The sequence below is a fragment of the Netta rufina genome (genome assembly GCF_964035555.1).
Source record: "Netta rufina genome assembly, chromosome: 3".
NCBI classification, from domain to species: Eukaryota; Metazoa; Chordata; class Aves; order Anseriformes; family Anatidae; genus Netta; species Netta rufina.
The window spans coordinates 2,741,819-2,759,869 of record NC_140125.1 but is presented as its reverse complement, the minus strand read 5'-3'; the positions used below and the strand labels follow the sequence as shown (position 1 = coordinate 2,759,869).

The 18,051-nt window shown below is 37.0% G+C and overlaps 1 protein-coding gene across 4 annotated transcripts in view; it reads left to right on the top strand.

Annotated features, from left to right (window-relative positions):
- Positions 1-18,051, top strand: part of RALGAPA2 (Ral GTPase activating protein catalytic subunit alpha 2) — a 142,250-nt gene that overhangs the window by 17,082 nt on the left and 107,117 nt on the right. For 3 of the 4 annotated variants that reach the window (XM_084285125.1, XM_084285124.1, XM_084285126.1), the window contains exons 4-8: positions 11,158-11,215; positions 14,328-14,371; positions 15,276-15,450; positions 15,975-16,090; positions 16,942-17,080. In XM_084285125.1, the coding sequence (XP_084141251.1) occupies positions 11,158-11,215; positions 14,328-14,371; positions 15,276-15,450; positions 15,975-16,090; positions 16,942-17,080 (532 nt within the window). The remainder of the gene's footprint in view (positions 1-11,157; positions 11,216-14,327; positions 14,372-15,275; positions 15,451-15,974; positions 16,091-16,941; positions 17,081-18,051) is intronic. The other variant, XM_084285127.1, reaches the window with a different exon arrangement.

Sequence of the window (18,051 nt, the reverse complement as noted above, 5' to 3'; positions counted from 1 at the left end):
AGAGGTTGGACTAGGTGATCTTGGAGGTCTCTTCCAACCCTAGATGATTCTGTGATGTATCTTCTCAAAATGAATTGAAGATTTTACAGTAATATATATGTCTGAAGGAACTGAAGATCAACCCTCTGAAAGTGTCCATTTTTTTTCCAGTAGAATTTGTGAGCAAGTGATCAATAACTGTATAGCCTCTGTTGGGCTAAAGCTGTTAAATAGTCTTTCTTTCTTTTTTTTCTTTTTTTTTTTAAACTAAATATATTTCAGTTCCGTATCGCAAGGGTAGACTAGTTCAAGGCAATACTACTTATTTCTTACACTTTGTCAGTATGACAGTGTCAGTATGTCAGTGTAGTTACGTCTATTTTGAATGTGTAATATATTTGGATGTGAGCAAATTTCACTGGAGCAGAAGGAAGCCTGACATGTACAATTTTGTTCATAATGCACACCAGAAGTCTTAACATACGCTTTACTTGTCACTGAATTCAGAGAGCTGCAATCAATATCTAGTTAATTACTCTTGGATTTTTAGTTTTCACTTGAGTATTCAATGATAAAAATGTTAACTTTTTTATATTGTGGTTTATGTTTTTGGAAAAAAAAAATCAATTTTCAATGGCACCTAAGATTTGGAATTAATGAAAGGATTAATATTCTTAACTCCTCTCCCCTTCCTCTAAAACAAAGAAACTACCACCAAAAGTAGCCTCAAAGATGTGGCTTCATTTTTGTTGCATTATTGCGTGGTTTGTCAATATAAAAATTAGATTAACTAGACTAAGAGTGATGCTCTTCAGTCTAATGTGCCTGTAATATGAAAAATATCTCTGAAACTAATTACATGAAATCCTGGAATTTTGTGGTCTCATCTTCTGAATTTGAGGCCGAGGACTTCATTTCCCTTTTCCTGTTCTCCCTCTTCCTATTCTCCCTCCTCGAGCTACAAGAATGCATCTGAAAATGGGGTTGCGTTTTATGATAGTTAGAGAATCATAGGCTATCTGTAGGTGTAAGGGACCTACACTGATCATCCATTCTAACTCCTCACTCCACACAGAACCCCACACCCAACGACCAAACCCTATGTCCGAGACCATTGTCCAAACACTTCTTGAATTCTGGCAGGCTTGGAGCCCTTACCATTTCCCTAGGGAACCTGGCTCAGTGCTTGACCACCCTCTGGGTGCAGAACACCCAGCCTGACCCTCCCCTGTCCCAGCTCCATGCCGTTCCCTCTGGTCCTGTCGCTGTCCCCAGAGAGCAGAGCTCAGCACCTGCCCCTCCACTCCCCTCGTGAGGGAGCTGCAGGCTGCCATGAGGCCTCCCCTCAGCCTGCTCTGGGCTAAACAAACCCAGAGACCTCAGCTCCTCCTGGTATGTCTTGCCCTCTGGACCCTTGCCTATCCTTGTACCCCCTCCTTTGGGCACCCCCCTATTAGTCTGATATCCTTCTTAGATTGTGGTGCTCTGGACTTTACGCAGTGTTCGAGGTGAGGCCACATGAGCACAAAGGGGAGTGGGGCAATCCCTTCTCTTGGCTGTCCAGCAGTGCTGTGCTTGATGCCAGCTGGCCCTCTGGGCTGCCGGGGCACACTGCTGGCTCGTGACCAGCTTGCCATCACCCAGAACCCCCGGACCCCTTTCTGCAGGGCTGTTCTGTGGCCTCTCATCCCCCAGTCTGTACATACAGCAAGGGTTGCCCCTTCCCAGGTCCAGAATCCAGCACTTGCTCTTGTTAAACTTTGTATTGCTGGTGATTGCCCAGCCCTCTAATTGTCAACATTTCTCTGCAAGGCCTCTCCATCCTGAGGGGGTCAACAGCTCTTCCTAATTTAAGTATTGGCTGCAAACTTAGTATGCATTTGAGTCCTGTGTCCAGTTCATTTATAGAAATATTAAAGATCATTTATAAAAACATGAAAACATTTAAACATTAAACTGTCCTTAAAATGGAGCCCTGGGGAACGCCACTAGTGATTTTCTTCCAGCTTGATGTAACCTGATTTACCATAACCCTTTGAGCCTGGCCTGTCAACCAATTGTTCACCCATCACATTATGTACTTTTCTTAACTGTATGCTGGACATTTTGCCCAGAAGGGTACTGTGAGAAACAGCATTGAAAGCTTTTCTGAAATCCAATAAAATTACATTTTCTGGTGTCCTTTGGTCAGCTAGGTGGATAACCTTGTCATAAAAAGAAATTAAATTTGTTGAATAGGACTTTCCCCTCATGAACCCATGTTGGCTGTGACTGACTGCATTATTCTTCAAGTGCTTTTCAGTAACTCCCCACAGTAAACTCTTACATAATTTTACCAGGCCCTGAAGTGAGACTGACAGGTCTGTAATTGCCAGGGTCTTCTTTCCTACACTTCTTGAAAACTGGGACAGCATTTGCCAGCTTCCAGTCACCTGGGACATTTCCTGATTCCCAAGAACGTAGAAAAAATAAGAAAAAAAAAAAAGAGAGATCTTGTGATGACATCAGCTAGCATTTTGAGTACCCTGGAATGAATCCCATCAGGCCCCATAGACTTAAGTGCATCCAGCTGGAGCAGCAAATCCTGCAGAAGATTGGGGTTGGCGGGGAGTTTATTTTTACCACAGTCACAATCTTCCAATTCAGGGTTGTTGTTATTCATTAAATTTTATTTTTTATTTTTCAAATATCAGTAGAGGAGTCTGCTTTAGGATTTTGTGTAAGGCAACATCAAATTACATGAGGCCGTATATCTGCTAGGCCTGTTTGGGTGGTAGGAAAACTGCTTTTGCTTATCCCTTCCTGCCCCCAAGTGGAGTAGGTATCACCTCATTTACTGAGCAAGGCTGTGCATTTTAATTGCATCTCATTAATAAGCTTGCTCTGTGGTCTTGAATAAGTAATTAAATTTCTGCAACTATGTCATTGAATGGAAAATAGCTAATGCTTACTCACCCAGTTAAAGTGAATAAAGATGTATGCCTGTGTCTTGAAAACAAGTGTCTAATAACCATTTTGTATAGCTTTAAAAACATCAGGAAAAGGTACTACATGGAAAACATGAAGAAAGAAAGAAACATGTGGTTGTATATGAACAAAGTGCTGATTTGGTCCAGGGTGAGGAGACTTATATTACAGCCCAGTCATCAGTAGCTGAGAGGAAGGAGGAATAGTTCAAGATTTGTGTGAAATTTGGAGTGAACTGCTTCATGGTGTTTATCTACTAGAAGTAAGTTTGCAATCCATTTACATCTCTGACACTCGATAGCTTAATGCATTGTAGGAGAACAGCTTTTCACAGAACAGCTTTTAATGCACAGACCAATAATATGTCAATCAGAATACAGGACATGAAAAAAATATAAATGCCAGGTAATTAAACATTCATATTGTCAGCCATAGGAAATGAAACTAATTGATTGTTAAGCTTGCCATATTTAATCTGTTGTCAGCATGAGCTAGGGTTTTCTTCTAATTAGCTAACTAGGTAATTACTTAGGATTAACAAATCCTGAACCCAGGTGCTGAGGGTTAGCTGTCTGAAAATCAACACAAATATTTATGAAAGGAATTGACTTATGTCTTTTCTGGCATAGTTTGGTGGACATTTTGCTGCTGTTCTTGAGTGACACCTAGTGTATATATTAAGCAAAAGTAACGTTCTTCTCCATAAATGCTCAGAAAACTAAGTTTACTCAGTTGTAATTTGTTGAAATCTTAATTTTACACATCAGCTATGTAGTGTGGTCATTCAATGGAACACCAAACAACATATTAATCAAAGAGAAAATAAAAAAGGGCGTAATATGAAATTTTAATTGTGCATTTAAAAATGTTTTTACAATTTATATTACAGAATTCTTAGGTCTGATTTTATATTTTCTGAAGTGTTTTGACCTTGTCCCTTTCCAAACAGAAATACAAGAAAAGATACAACATCTGTAATGACCTTTTTATTTTTTCCTTGTTTCCATTAAAAGACCAAAATGATGTGCAAAACAAATTTGTTTTTCCTTTAGGAAAAACAGGTAGGGGATAGCCATCTGTAGAGTTACAGTGTGTTTTCAGAACATGTTCATACTGTTTCTTGTATTATTGTTTTCCGTGACTTGGAGGCATTGCTTGTTAGGGCTGTCAGTGGAGCACCATATATCACAGAACTCGTAAAAGGTGCACTATGTTTTTGTAAATTTGCTACATCCCATAAAAGCATTATGCCATCACTTGATTGTGAAAGCTTGGAATTTTTTTATAATTCTTTTTTTTTGCACCATCAAATACTGATTCCTCAGACACTACAGTCCTGCATCTGTAGCAAAATAAAAACACACTGTTGCTTTTGATATAGACATTTCTTTCCATTCTCTATAATGATGCTTAAGAACAACCATGTGTCATGCTGGTGAAGTCATAAACTTCAGTATGCTGATTCAGTGTATTCACTGAATATTCACTGTATGAAATACTTTTTTCTTAGAATTTCATAAATACTCCTTCTCATGTAGTAAAGTTTCTCCAAGTCACTTGATCAATGTAGCCACTCTTAAGTTTTTCAGGTGCTATCAGTGTAGCTAGGTATGGCTGCAGTTTTGTAGACAGATAAGAAGATGGGTTTGGTATTCCCGCCTCCCACAGACCATGCATGTACTAAAAGATTATCAGTCTGGATTTTTTTGCTTGTTCATTTTTTACCAATACACATTAATATAATTTAAAGCACTCTCATGTTTCATGGTTTCTTTGTAAAAACATACTGTGTTTTTTGTACAAGGAAGTTTATGCTGTAATCTCTTAATTCCTGTAAATCCATGATTTGTATGGAACTTCTCCTGATGAAAAGGGGAGAGGCTAACCTTGGTTATCAATCAGGAACAGACAAAGCTGTCTGTTTTGACCTTCCTTAGAAATTCAGCAGTAAAATTTTAATGTGTCATTCCTAGGTATGATTTGGAGTATCCTGAATATGCGCACAGCAGGTAGATTTAAATATTAAGTGGATGTAAAATAGAAGAAAATAAATGTGCTAATAGCTTTTGCAGTATTCATATTATACACTCACATTCATGGTCTGCTTTGGTTTTTGTGTAACACTAAGCATTTTTCCAGAGATGATAATCAATAAACTATTTGAACTTGCACAACCATACATTGGGCTGTTTATCTTACAGCAGGAGGTACTGGTTTTAATACAGCATTGTTGTTGTTGTTAGAAGTGCATCTAAATATAAACTACAAATAGCCACATACCCAGAAGATTAACACACAGTACGTATCCATTGAAATGTGAATTGGTCTGCTGTCAGAATTTGAATGCAACAATTGCAGAAACAGCTGTATAGCCTAAATTTATTACTGCAGATGTGCACAAGTTACTGGTTCTGCAAATGCTAGTGACAATTCAGCACAGGTTTATAATTGACTATAGTCTGTTAGCGACCCTTTTGAGAAGTAGATTACAGACAATATGCAGTAAATACACTTCATCTGTCAGAGGAACACCTGCTGTGATGGTGGGTGACCAGATAGATAGGTCTGTGCAAAGATACAGTTTAGGAATGTACCCTTCTTTTTTAGTGCCACCTAGTAATAGACACTGATATCTATTAACAATATATAATTTTGTTCATTATAGTCTAAGATTGCAGAGGGTATTTTAAATATTTCACTCCTTGACTGCACTGTATGTCTACTTTATACGGACTATTGCATCAGTTAGCAATATTGGTTAAGTAGTTTAAAACCAATCTCAAACTAACTGTGATTTTAAAAGCTTATTCTCAATTTAATAAAAACCTGCATCAGTGAAACTTGCGGTAGTTTTTCATTCATAACTATTTTGGAAGGCTTTAGAGATGTTTTGCTGTTATTATGTGCAAAAGGATGCTGTTCTAGTATCTTTAGCATTTCCTTAGGGTGGTATTCTAATCTGAGGGTGTTGCTCCTAATTACTTACATTTTGGTTTGAACAAAAATATGAGTAAAATTGAATTCTGCAGAACAAAATTGTGCAGTGAAGCCAGACAATGTAAAAAGTACTTGTAAAATTGTTTGCAGGGAACAATCAAGTCAAGTTTTTATTTTTGAGTTCTTATTGCCACAGGTACTGGTTTCTAATTCCTTGACGTTATTCCTTTTATTTAACTTTCTTTTTACTATTTGGATTTTCCTCATGTAGGTGGCTTAATTTCCCCCTCTGTAGGTTATCTTACGCCTCAAATCAAATTACCATTAAAAGTTTCAGCTTTAAATTCAGGTTTTGGGTTCTGTTACAGCTTTTCAGTTGGCTCCATTTCCTACTGTGAATACAACTTCTCCTGTTTAGTCTGTCACACAGACTTGGTTGGCTGATTCTCAAACTCAATAGGGTAATAAAGGCTTATTTGTTTACTATAAATAATTTATTGATGCATCAACTAGGGTATCCCTTTATGTAGATATAGCTGCCACAGGCATACTAACTTCATTGAGCTCATGGCCTCAGCTAAATCAGTGAATGATAGCAAGAACATTTCTAAATTTTTGCAGATTTTAATAGTTGAACCTTCTGAAACTCTTGCACAGATACTGCCAAATAGTTAGTACTTACACATATAGGCATAGTAGAGCTGTTTTACATTTGACTTTCCTTAAAGTAGATACACTTGCCAGCAGACTAATAGGAACTGCTTATTATGTACAGGTTGTATCAAAAAAGCTATTTTTTTCCTCAGCATCCATTCCCCTGGAATGATTATTCTGGACTTGTCATTGATATCGCCTCCAAGAACACAATCAATCAGCAAGAACACATTTGATTTTGTTGGTTAATAAGACACTCTGCATAGTGTGTTACAGAGCAGCAAAGCTTATCATCTCACATTTGTGCAAGTTAAGCTGGAAAACATCCACAGGCTAGGGATCATCAGTGGAAGATTTGCCAGCAGGCTTGGCTTTCTCTGCATTCTACATCAGGGCAGTCTAGCATGCTGTAATGGATGTGAAGCTACCGAGCATGGTAAGATTCAGTAAAGTTGTCAAAAATCAAATCATTTTTAAAAGAAATTTCAGTATTAGTTAAGTCAGATGGAATCTGTTGAAATTCAACCCTTTATTTCATTTCATTTCTATTTTATTTTATTTTATTTTATTTTATTTTATTTTATTTTATTTTATTTTATTTTATTTTACTTTGTTAAAATAGAGAGAGATCTTGCAAAAGGCAGTGTCCTGTGTAAACTAAGATTTAAACTTAACATTATTCCTAGTCATGCAGGAAGTCTGGAAGAAAAAGAACTATGGATAATCAGTTAAAAGAACTGACAGATACCCTGATGTGTTGATCAGTAGTAATACCTAATTTCTATTTCAAGTGTGCTATAATGGATTACCATATAGATGCAGCAAAGCACTAAGCATTAAATAGATCTATGTGTTTTCTGAAAAACCAACATTATTTCACACTGTGGGGTTTCTTAAAATATTTCTTATTAGTGTACTGTGAAACTACAAGCAAGATGTCAATAGCCAGTTTGGATTCACAGCAGTGTTGCTAAAAGTCTAGGCTATAGTGGAAGAAGCTATCATTTGTTTTATAGGAATGGCAATATGAGATTTTTTAGAACACCAAGGGTTGGGAGAGTAAGGAATATGTTCTTTGAATTACTAAGTTGAAAGCACACAACAACCAGTGCTTGTTCATGATACAATATTATGTCACGATCTTAGTGGTGTACTAGTACTGTCCTCTTACTACTTCTTTCAACCCTTAAATTGTTGTGATGCAGCCACCTGGTAAGGGTGTTTTGATTCTGTGTTTTTTGTTGTTTTTTAAGAAAAATTGCACAAAATTTTAAGCATGTTTTTTCTTTCTCCTAACTTCCAAGCTTCATGTGGTTTGAAGTCTTGCTTTTTCCTGGTAGTTGTCAGACTCTGGAAGAGCATTTGTGTTCCAGATTTGATGTGGACATATTACAATTCAGTAACATGCAGGTGCAAGAGTTATTCTTAAGTTCTTTTTCAAAGTAGTCTTCATTATGTAGCTTTGACACCTTATCAGTTTATGCAGCTTACACCTTATCATAGTTCACTTTCTGGAAGTGAATTTTGTGTCTAAGTTGAGGGAAATTTTGTAACGTGTAAGATACTGCCTGTATTTCATGCTGTCACATTTCTGGCCTTTCCCAAATAACTGTTAACATGCTCTGCATTTTGCAGAGTGGGCATGGTAAAACCTAGCTTCCCCAAATGTGCTGTTGTGTTCAGAAACAGCTAACAGGGGGTGGCTATTTGCTTCCCTCCTGAGCAGTTGAGATGTTTAAACCTGAAAAGTTACTCTAAGAACATTGCTGAAGGTCTTGGGAAATGGGTATTGTTTCTTTTTGCAACTAAGGAAAATACAGTTGTGCATCATCAGATTATTTTCACAAACTCATTAATAATACGTGATTATGCCATGCCTAGTGTTTTAAGACTCAGACTTCTTTAGTGAAAAAGGCATATATTTTCTATTTTTTTTGTGTTCTAAAATAAAGAATTTTACTGTAACATCTTAAATATAAGAAGATAAGCATTTTCACTAGTATTATTACCAGATTTTGACAGATTTCTAATGAAACTTTATTATACAGAAGTGCTTGATTCTGTAGAAGTTTAACAAAGTTGGTTCTCAGTAGTTAGTGTTTCGGAACAAAAGAGATAGAAATTCCATCCAAAGAGAAGCTGAAGGTATCTTGTTGCAATGCTTGTCACAGGGTGGCCTGTGAAAGGAAATTGGTTTTGCTGTAATGATCTACCATACTTCTTATAATGACCTAAAAATTGAAATAAAATGCACATGTTTTGGTTTGTTTCTCCTGTAATAAATGTGAAGATATTTGAGCTCCCTGTGGTGCATTCTGGTACCTGAATTCAGACAGCATTTTGTTGCCCACCTTTATGAGGGGTTTGCTTAACGTACGTGTGGGCATGCGGTGTGGGCACGCGGTGTGCCAGGGTTAAGGGCTGCCTGAACACAGACCTAGCACTGCACCTGCTGGCTACTGCAGCGCTGGAACTGGTGACCTGAGGTGTTCCTGATGTTGGTCAGGAGCTCCTTTTTGCCCCATGCCAAGCAGATAAATGATTAATGTCAGAAATAGTCTTGCAAAGTGGTGGGCTGCTAGTATTTTAATATTTATGTGGATAATTATAATTCTTTGCCTGTGGATCCTGCAATCTGATTGGCAGAAACGTGGTCCTTAACTGACAGGTAAAGCCCAAATGTGAGTCATGGCCTCATTTTTAGCCAGTCGGATCCTCCATCACGAGCGCATCGTCCTGCCCGCGGACAGGCAGCTAGACCTCCGGCACCTGCCTCCCGGTCCCTCCGTCCCTGCTGCCACGATGGCCCGGGGATGGGGCAGTGTGAGTAGCACTGAAACAAAGCATGAGGACATGGAAGGGATGTGCCTGATTTATTCTTTTATTCTGGGTAAACTTTTAGAAATGCCAAATCCTGTGTAAGGAACATGTGCTGTGGTACAGATAAAGGAAGACCGGTCTGTCTGTGTGACCCGAGGTCTAGTTCCCTAAGTCTCTGAACTTGTCATGACTTCCATCCTCTGCCATGGAGAAAGGAATGTTCCATTTTCAAAAAGACTGTGACTTTGAGTTTTGTATACAATTGCTGAAGCACTTTGTTGTCAAAAATTAAAAGAAGTCTGTCATAATCCATCTCTCAAGCATACTGTTTTTAAACGCAATAATGATTCATGTGTTGGCTGTCTCCAAAGGACTGTCTAAAACCCAAATTCTTGCTTTCTTGCTGTGATGCTTTATTTCCTCTTGTGACCTTTTATGTGCAAAAGACCAGCAAATGGGTCACCATTGCTTAAATGACTTGTCATTCATTTTGCATCCTGCATGTGGTTTTTCTGAAGACTTAATGACTCTCTGTTATGCAGAAATTGCTTCTGGTAATTTTGTTTGATGATTACAAGGAACTCTGACTGCTGGTCATATATAGCTTTGTTTAATTTATTTGTAAAAGTAGATGTTGAAACTAGTTTCACATTTATATAGAACTTACTAATTTCACATCCAAATGGCTGAAAAGTTGTAAGATTCAGATGCATTTTTATGTGAAATCTATGCAAAACCATGTGTGTTCTCTTGCTTTTTTGAGAAGCCGATCATCAGTAATTTAGCTGTCCTGTACTAACAAGACACCTACTAGACACCTACTTGCCAAGTCCTAGTCTATAATGCCAATCCTTTTTTTTTTTTTTTAAAAAAAAAAAAAGTGCCTTGGAACCTGCTGACTTAAACTCCCTTTAAAAGCCATATTTACCAAAGTAAGACCCCTAAATAGTTTGGGTTTATTCAGATTACCTAATAAACGTTATTGTCCACATTTGGAAGCCCCGAACATTCTTTGCAACTGAGATTATAGGACTCCATTCAGAAAAGCACTTAGGCATATGCTTAAATTGCTTTGCTTTGCTGGTGCCCTGCAGAGTAACAAAACTAAGGGGAAATGGGCTTGACCAAATCTCTTTGTTTGATCTGCCTCGGTTAGCATCAGCCCAAAACTACAGAGGAAGATTGCCGCATTTTATTCCTCATAAGTGCTTTATTAACTGCATGCGCTATGAATTAAATTAGTCTGTCTTTGTGTGAATTGGCTCAGTTTCACTCAGCAGCTGAAAATACAGGTAAATCATCTCACAGCAAAAATAACTGCACCGCTGTCCATCTCTGCCTTAGCTGGGAGATCAGACCACATTAGCTGATAAAAAGGCAGACCTAAGCCACTGAAGCTCAAAGTCTGGAATGTATCAATCTAACAGCAGTCATTACTAGACACTTCAGAAAAATGTAACCCAAAGTGAGCCTCTTAGAAGAAAATTTTACCTGTAACTTCTTCCTTATAATTCAGTTTATATTCTGAAATGCTGGGGCATTCCAAGACAGGGGGAAGGTAAAAGCAACTCATGCCAGTGCCATGGTATTGATTCAGGACTGTTCCAAGTACCTTTCTCCGTAACAAGAGAGTAAAGTAATGGGCAGCAGTTCTGATTACAATAGGTATCTGCTTTCTGTTGTGTTCTCTCTCTCTGTATGTTACCATTTCATTTATGTTTTGTGTATTAGTTTGTCTGTATCCTCTGAATGAGCCAGTTTATTATGGAAAATTTGACTATTTAGTTTTGTTTCCTGCAGAAAATATTGCAGCTACTACCTGAGAGGATTTTTTATCGATGGCATTTTCGCAGTATAGGTAAGAAGGAATGGTTTAAAAATATTCTAGTAAAAATAAAGTCAATGTTTTCTGTAGTCACTTAACTGGTTCCGCAAGTCCTGTAAACCACAGACTCGCTTCATTTTATGCGATACACAAATTGTACTTCTGTATGAGATTTGCAGCTGAAAATTCTTGAAACATCTGGAAAATCTGTTTACCTGCTAAGATAGCTAGCTCTGTGTGTTCTTTGTTTTGTGTGGTTTTGGTTGTTTGCTTCACTTTTATTTTTGCATGAAAGCTCTTGGATTTTTTTTTACCTTTGGATGTACATGGGTCCTCTTCCCTTTCATCTCTTTCTAGCTACTAGATGATGAGGGATTTAAATCAGCACACCTTTTCCTAATTAGGTCTCCATTTGCATTCACAGACTAACACCAAAAATCAAGACTGAGGAGGGTTATGGAATCTATATTTGACATTCTTTCAAATTTGCATTGTGACAATCTTTCACGAGTGATCGTGTGTGAGATTGCCCATACAAGTTCATAGTAGTAAAGATCATTCGTTGTGTAAAAATACATGTTGAACTTGAACCTTGTCTCCTTTTGGAAATATATTCTGTAACATTTCTGCTGTGAATTGGTGGCTGTTCAGTAGTTGAGCAGAGGCTGTGCTAAATGAAACGTGAACCATTGGACTGCTGCAGTAGATAAGTGCTTAATTTCTTCTGTGATATTCCTGTGATATTATTCTCTGGGCAGTTTAGATCATTAATATTTGTGTCGCACTCAGTTATCACACTGTGGCAATTAAAGAGGAATTTTGTGGTTTAGTGCAAGAATGGTAAAGCAAAGAGATTAAGGACAAAAGTATAAACTTCTTAGGAGCTCTTTTTTTTAATATATTTTCTGAGCAGCCCACAGTTTGTTGGCCTTTTAAAGTGGGATTCTGAGCACAGTATGTCTGCAAGTCTGGCCCCAGCTGTCCCAGTGATCCTTCATTTAATGGAGGAGTTGCCAAGCACCACGTTGCAATATTGACGCTGGCCATGACAGCCATGAGATAGATACCTGTGGATGGCATACACTTCGTCAAACCAAGAGGCTATCCATTCTTTGTCTGCGCTCCATGGTATTCCAGTACGTATTCTGGGTGCTGGAGCAAGGGAGGGAATGGGAGGAGTCCAACAGAGAGAAGTCTTGGAACTGGTAAAGCTCTGCTTCTTTCTCTTACTCCCCTGACCATTTTGCATGCTTCATAGGCAAGGATTTTGTAGAAAACCTCATAAACATAGAACTGGAGGATGCATTGCAACTCATGCATAGAAACAACAGACTGAAGTTGGCACCTTAGTTAAGGCACTCAGAGTGCTTGGCTTACAACTTCATTTATGACTTTAACACAGGCTTTGTTTGGTCACTTGTGAATTTCAGAAATAAGAAAAGCAGGACTAATTTTTCTGAACTTTTTTTTTTAGGTTTTCATGTAGGTAGTATAGGGATTTTGAGTAGATCTTAAAATTATATTCTAAAAATGCTGAGGGGAAAAAGTTTAACTGTCTTTTTTTTTCAAGGTAGTTAATTTTCTAATTATTTAAATGTTCCCTGTGGCCTGAGGTGCTCTTGTAATGAATATTTTGGCCCTGAGATCATGTACAGGAGACAGAAAGAAAAATTTATTCCTCTCCTAATTTGACCAGATTGAATAAATTAGAGTCAAATGGGTGCAGAAATACTGAAAGGTAAAATACTTTAATTTTGATAGTCAAAACAATTTGTAATCCACTGAAGTAGTTTAACTTGATTTCCTCTGAACTAAAAATCTTTGATTCATTACTACTGTGAAAATTCTGCTTCTGAGTGCTACCAAACTGGTCACAATATTTTGTCTTGCTGTTTGTTAAAGGAAATAGGACAAATTATGCTGCTTTGGGAGGAGAGGGGGCATATATTTCTTCTGTGTAGTACTTTTGTTGGTTAGTTGGTTTGGTTTCCAGCACCATTTCATCAGCTGCAATGTGTTTTCTCAGAACAATGTATTTGCTGTTGCAGAAGAAATAATGAGTTGAAGTTAAAGGTCAGGGCAAGGGCTATTCTCACATTTCCAGTTAGCACTGACAAAAATAAAAGGAGACATTTGTTTGACTACTTTACTTCCATTTCATCTGACTTAGTCTAGAACAAATTGTTTTTTAGTCAGTTGTTTCATAGATAATATATTCTTTATATTTATGCTCCTCTTGAATAGTCATATTTGGATAGATTTACATCTGTGTTCAGTAAATGAGCTAAAGGATGTGGTGTTGCAATTATTTGCAAGTGTGCCTTGTGATTTGCTTTTTGCTTAATGTTCATGTGTGTTAATATGTATTTGCTATATATGTTAATAATTTAAAATTGTGAAATAGTGAATCTTGAGGTGTCACATTTAAGTAAGGCACATAATTCTCAAATCCAGGTGAAATAGCTGAGTGCTACTTTATGTTATTTTTCTAAGAATTGGATTGAAAATGTTTTGTAACTAAAGCATTTGATGTATAAGATCTCTGATTTTAGATCAGATTTGTGAAGCTATGGATAGTTGACTGGGTATTTTTAAAACAAGAATAAAAATGTTTTGCAATTTTAATGTATATATATTTTTAATGGACATATACAATATCATACCGATTTCTAGCATTTTTTCTTATCATAATAGTCAATATTACTCTATTTGAATGCATTATTCCTATAAGTTGGACTTACTATGGTCCATTTGTTACTTTGCAGAAACTAATACATTTGCCTAAAATTTTAAATACACTTGTTTAAAGCATTTTCCCCAAACTAGCAGGTCAAAATTTTCTCTAGGTACTTTATTTTTCAATGAAAACAATTTGAGAAGATTATCATCTGACTAAAACCAAAGTACCTTGCTCTAAAGAGACATTATATTTGATGTTAAAGAACTATTTACCTGATGATGATGCTGATGGTTGTAAATTGATTCATTTTGTGTTTTCTCACTCAAGTTTTCTTACTAGTGAAGTAGATACATAGTAAATAGCATGAAAGTAGCTTTTTTTCTGTAGTGTTTTTTTAGAAAGCATTCTAGTAGAAAGTGACCATCTTAGTATCTGATATACGTCTATTTCATTTTTCTAATCCAGCGTCAATTTTGAAGAAACTTTTGCACACTGGAAACTCCCTCAAGGTATCTCTCTTTGATGATGCATCCTTATTTCTTTTTACTTTAAATTGTACGAAGCATATTACTTTACAGATTTTCAGTATCAATTTTTAAGATTGTTAGGCTTTGTAATTTTAATTATTCATCTTTTAATCACAAATTTTAATGTTGTAACTAGATTATTTTAATATTCGTATTATTTTTTTTTGTTCTGCTATATAATAGCAGTTGTTCTGCTATTTTGTGACCTTTCTAAACTTACCCAAAGAAGGTAGAAACGTGTTTTGCTTAATTATTCATCTTTCAGATCTCTCTAGCATTAAGTGCATTGTATTAAATACATTGGTTGCTTGTTTGCTAAATAGTTTTAAATCCACTTTTCTAAATAAATTACTAAAACTAAAATTGCATCTTGCATAATGAAAAAGAAGAAAGTAAGTTTATGGAGTACTCTACCTTGGGTGGTTTGTTGCATCGTAATTTTCATGAGAATCTTCTGGTCCTGCTGATGCTGAAGATAGTGGCTTGCATGGGCTGTGTGGGGCCAGGATTTCAGGCTCGGCAGGGCTGGAGCAGGGGCAGCTTCCCGGCACATTCCACTTGCTGCTGTTCTTCCTACACCGCTGGGCTGAGCTGCCTTTGACCCATCAGTCGGGGGAGCACAGCCATGGGATTTTGACCTCTAGCTGAAGTTGGGGCAGTAATATTGTCTCCTCAGAGTGCCACCACCTTGGTTACAGTTTGCTCCCGCCCTTCTCTGCTTTTGTTAAATTAGTGATGTGATTACTCATGGTATGACCGAAAGACTTGCTAGGACAGAATTTGAATGAATGTACTTGTCCTGCACTTTCTTAACTACTTAACTGTGTTACTGTACTTTCAAATTTGTTTTAATATTTTTTTTTTCTACAAAATCATCCCCTTGTAGATAAGATGTGAAGGAATACGACTGTTTCTTCTCTGGCTTCAAGCACTTCAGACTAACTGTGCAGAAGAGCAGATATTAATATTTGCATGCCTTGTGCCTGGTTTTCCACCAATTATGTCCTCACGAGGTCCCTGTACACTAGATAACCTCATTAGTCCTCCTAATTCACCAGATGGTGAGTAAACTAACAGAATTCCTGTGCTAGGTGTTTTGCTTTCCCCCTTCCCCTGAAGTCATCATGGAGCTGTAGAGCTGCTTGCGGGAAAGATGTCACAAGGATGATGCAATTTGTCTTTGTAATTCAGAGATGGTTCAGATTTTGGTTTTGTAGGAGCTGTAGTGCCTTCAGGTCTTGTCATTTTGAGCTCAGAACAGTTGTGGGGATGTTTGGTTGTTTTTTGTTTTTTTTTTTTTGAATTGAGATGCAGTTACATGAACATGTTACTGCAAAATATGTTGTTATGTAGATTTACAATTTACTGGTTAACCTGCAGTGACTGTGTTAACCCTTCCAAACTGCAATAAATCAAAGGTTGGTGCTGTCCTCAGTTACATGTGGTGGGACTTGGCAAAAATAAGGGAAGCCCAAGCAGTTTTGGCTTTGTGCAACTTATAAGCACATTAGTAATCATCAAATTGGTTTTATTTTTTCTTTATTTTCAGGTTTTCTGTGTTTAACGCATTCTCCTTTTATTTCAGCTAAGATCTTTCCAGAAGAAATTACCCCACTTTTGCCAGCTGTTTCTGGAGAGAAAATTGCTGATGACCAAACCTGCTACTTTCTTCAGCTACTGTTAAAATATATGGTAATTCAGGTGCGGAGGATATCATGTTTTTAACTATTCATGTTTGAAGGACTGTATAGTGTTAGAACATCATTTGCACTGTTTCTGTACAGAGCTGCTCTTGTGCTTTTCCAGGAAGAAGCTGTTGTCTGCATTTTCTTTTTTCTTTTAACGGGAAAATCATCCCCAAGATATTTTTTTGTGTGCCATTTTTGGTAAAAATACTAAATTTTCTCAGAAATGTGAACAAAATTTATTACTGTTATCCAAACTTGCACACAGTTTTACTTCGCATCCATAAAGATTTCTCTTGAAATTACATGTATGATTCCTTGGCGTTGATCTGTTCAGGAACAAAAGAGTGCCTTTAAAAACGTAGATGTCAGCCTCTTCCTTGTCAATGGAAATTACTTGTGCCTCGAGTCAAGTATCTCGAAGGAGTATTGCATATGTGTGCAGCTGTTTTAAACCTAGGCATTGGGTATGTTTCTGATTAAAAACTTATTCGTGATGAAAGTGTAGCCCAGAGACATTCATAACTTTGTCTAAATTTACAGGTAAGAAGCAAGTTTGTTAAAAACATTAATACTGCATTTTTGGTGTTTCACTGCCTTAAAACAGCACAGATATGCTTACTTCTAATGAGCTTGCTTTGTTTGATGTGCTAGAGTCCTCATGGTAATATCCTATATTCTTACTGTTCTTATTGTAAAAAAAAAAATGGGACAGTGATAATTTTTCATCTTTCTTATTAAAACACAATTATTCATCTTACTTATTCTGTAGAACAGCATTTTGTCATCAGTGTGGAATGCTTCTCAGTAGAAAATATTAATTTGAAACTTTTTTTGTATTTCTTTCTTTTTAACTCCATGGCAAAGGCTGCAAGTTTGGAGTGGAAGAATAAGGAGAACCAAGACACTGGGTTTAAGTTTCTCTTTACCTTGTTTAGAAAATACTACCTTCCACACTTGTTTCCATCTTTTACAAAGCTAACTAACCTCTACAAACCTGTTCTAGGTAAGCAGTGAATTTTGTCTTTTAAATAGAAAAATAATTAATGGTGACTGTTTTCAGTAGCATCTCTGTTATCTAGTGGCATACTACTACAGTTCTGGTGAATAAGGATTTTTCCTCTCTTTTCTCTTGATTTGATTTTTTTCCTAGTACAACTTTTAATTTTTGTGATAGTCCAGGAGGTTGCTGCTGTTCATTGCTGCCTATGGGGTGGCCAGGTTCTTCTTTCCTAAGAAGAATCTGTAAATGTTTCCTTAAAATACACATGCATAGCATTTATATCAAGTGAACAAGGACTTGATGTAACTGTGATGTGCAATCGAGACAGAACATGCTCTCTGACAGGGTTTTTTAAAGAAATTTCCCTAAGTGTGAGGAAGCAGCTAACTTAAAGTTTTTCTTATTTTACTTCTTGTTTCCTTGAAAAGAATAAAATGAACATGAAGGGACAAATGGAAGGAAACAGATGTAGCTATGAAAGAAACAATGAGCTAGTTTGCGTTGCTAGAAGTATCTCTAGGAAGCACAGCTGTAGGATTAAAAGCATGTTATTTTAGGAATGCTTACATTTTTCTTTGACCTTTTGCTAATGTTCTATTGAATTATATATTAGAGTCAATAGGAGCATTGTTGTTAATACTCACCTGATGTACTGCAACCTTGTTTTCGTCATCCTTCCCCTCCCTCCTCTGACTTGTAGCTCCCGTCCTTTGCAATTTAGTGTCTAAAGTCACCTCTGTGCCACTTCAACTGCGTTGCTGACAGCTAGAGCACAGTCCTTCCCTGTTTTTCAGCTGTATACAAGTGATTTTTTTCCCTCAAATCTATGCCTCTGAGTTAATTATGACACACCCAGTCTCCCTTTGTCAATCTTCCACTTCTTCCCATGCATTTTCTTTCTTTTATTTCAGCTTGTGCCATGCTATTTGCGCCTGACTAATATCTCTTTTCCATGTGCTAAGTGCCCTTTTTCT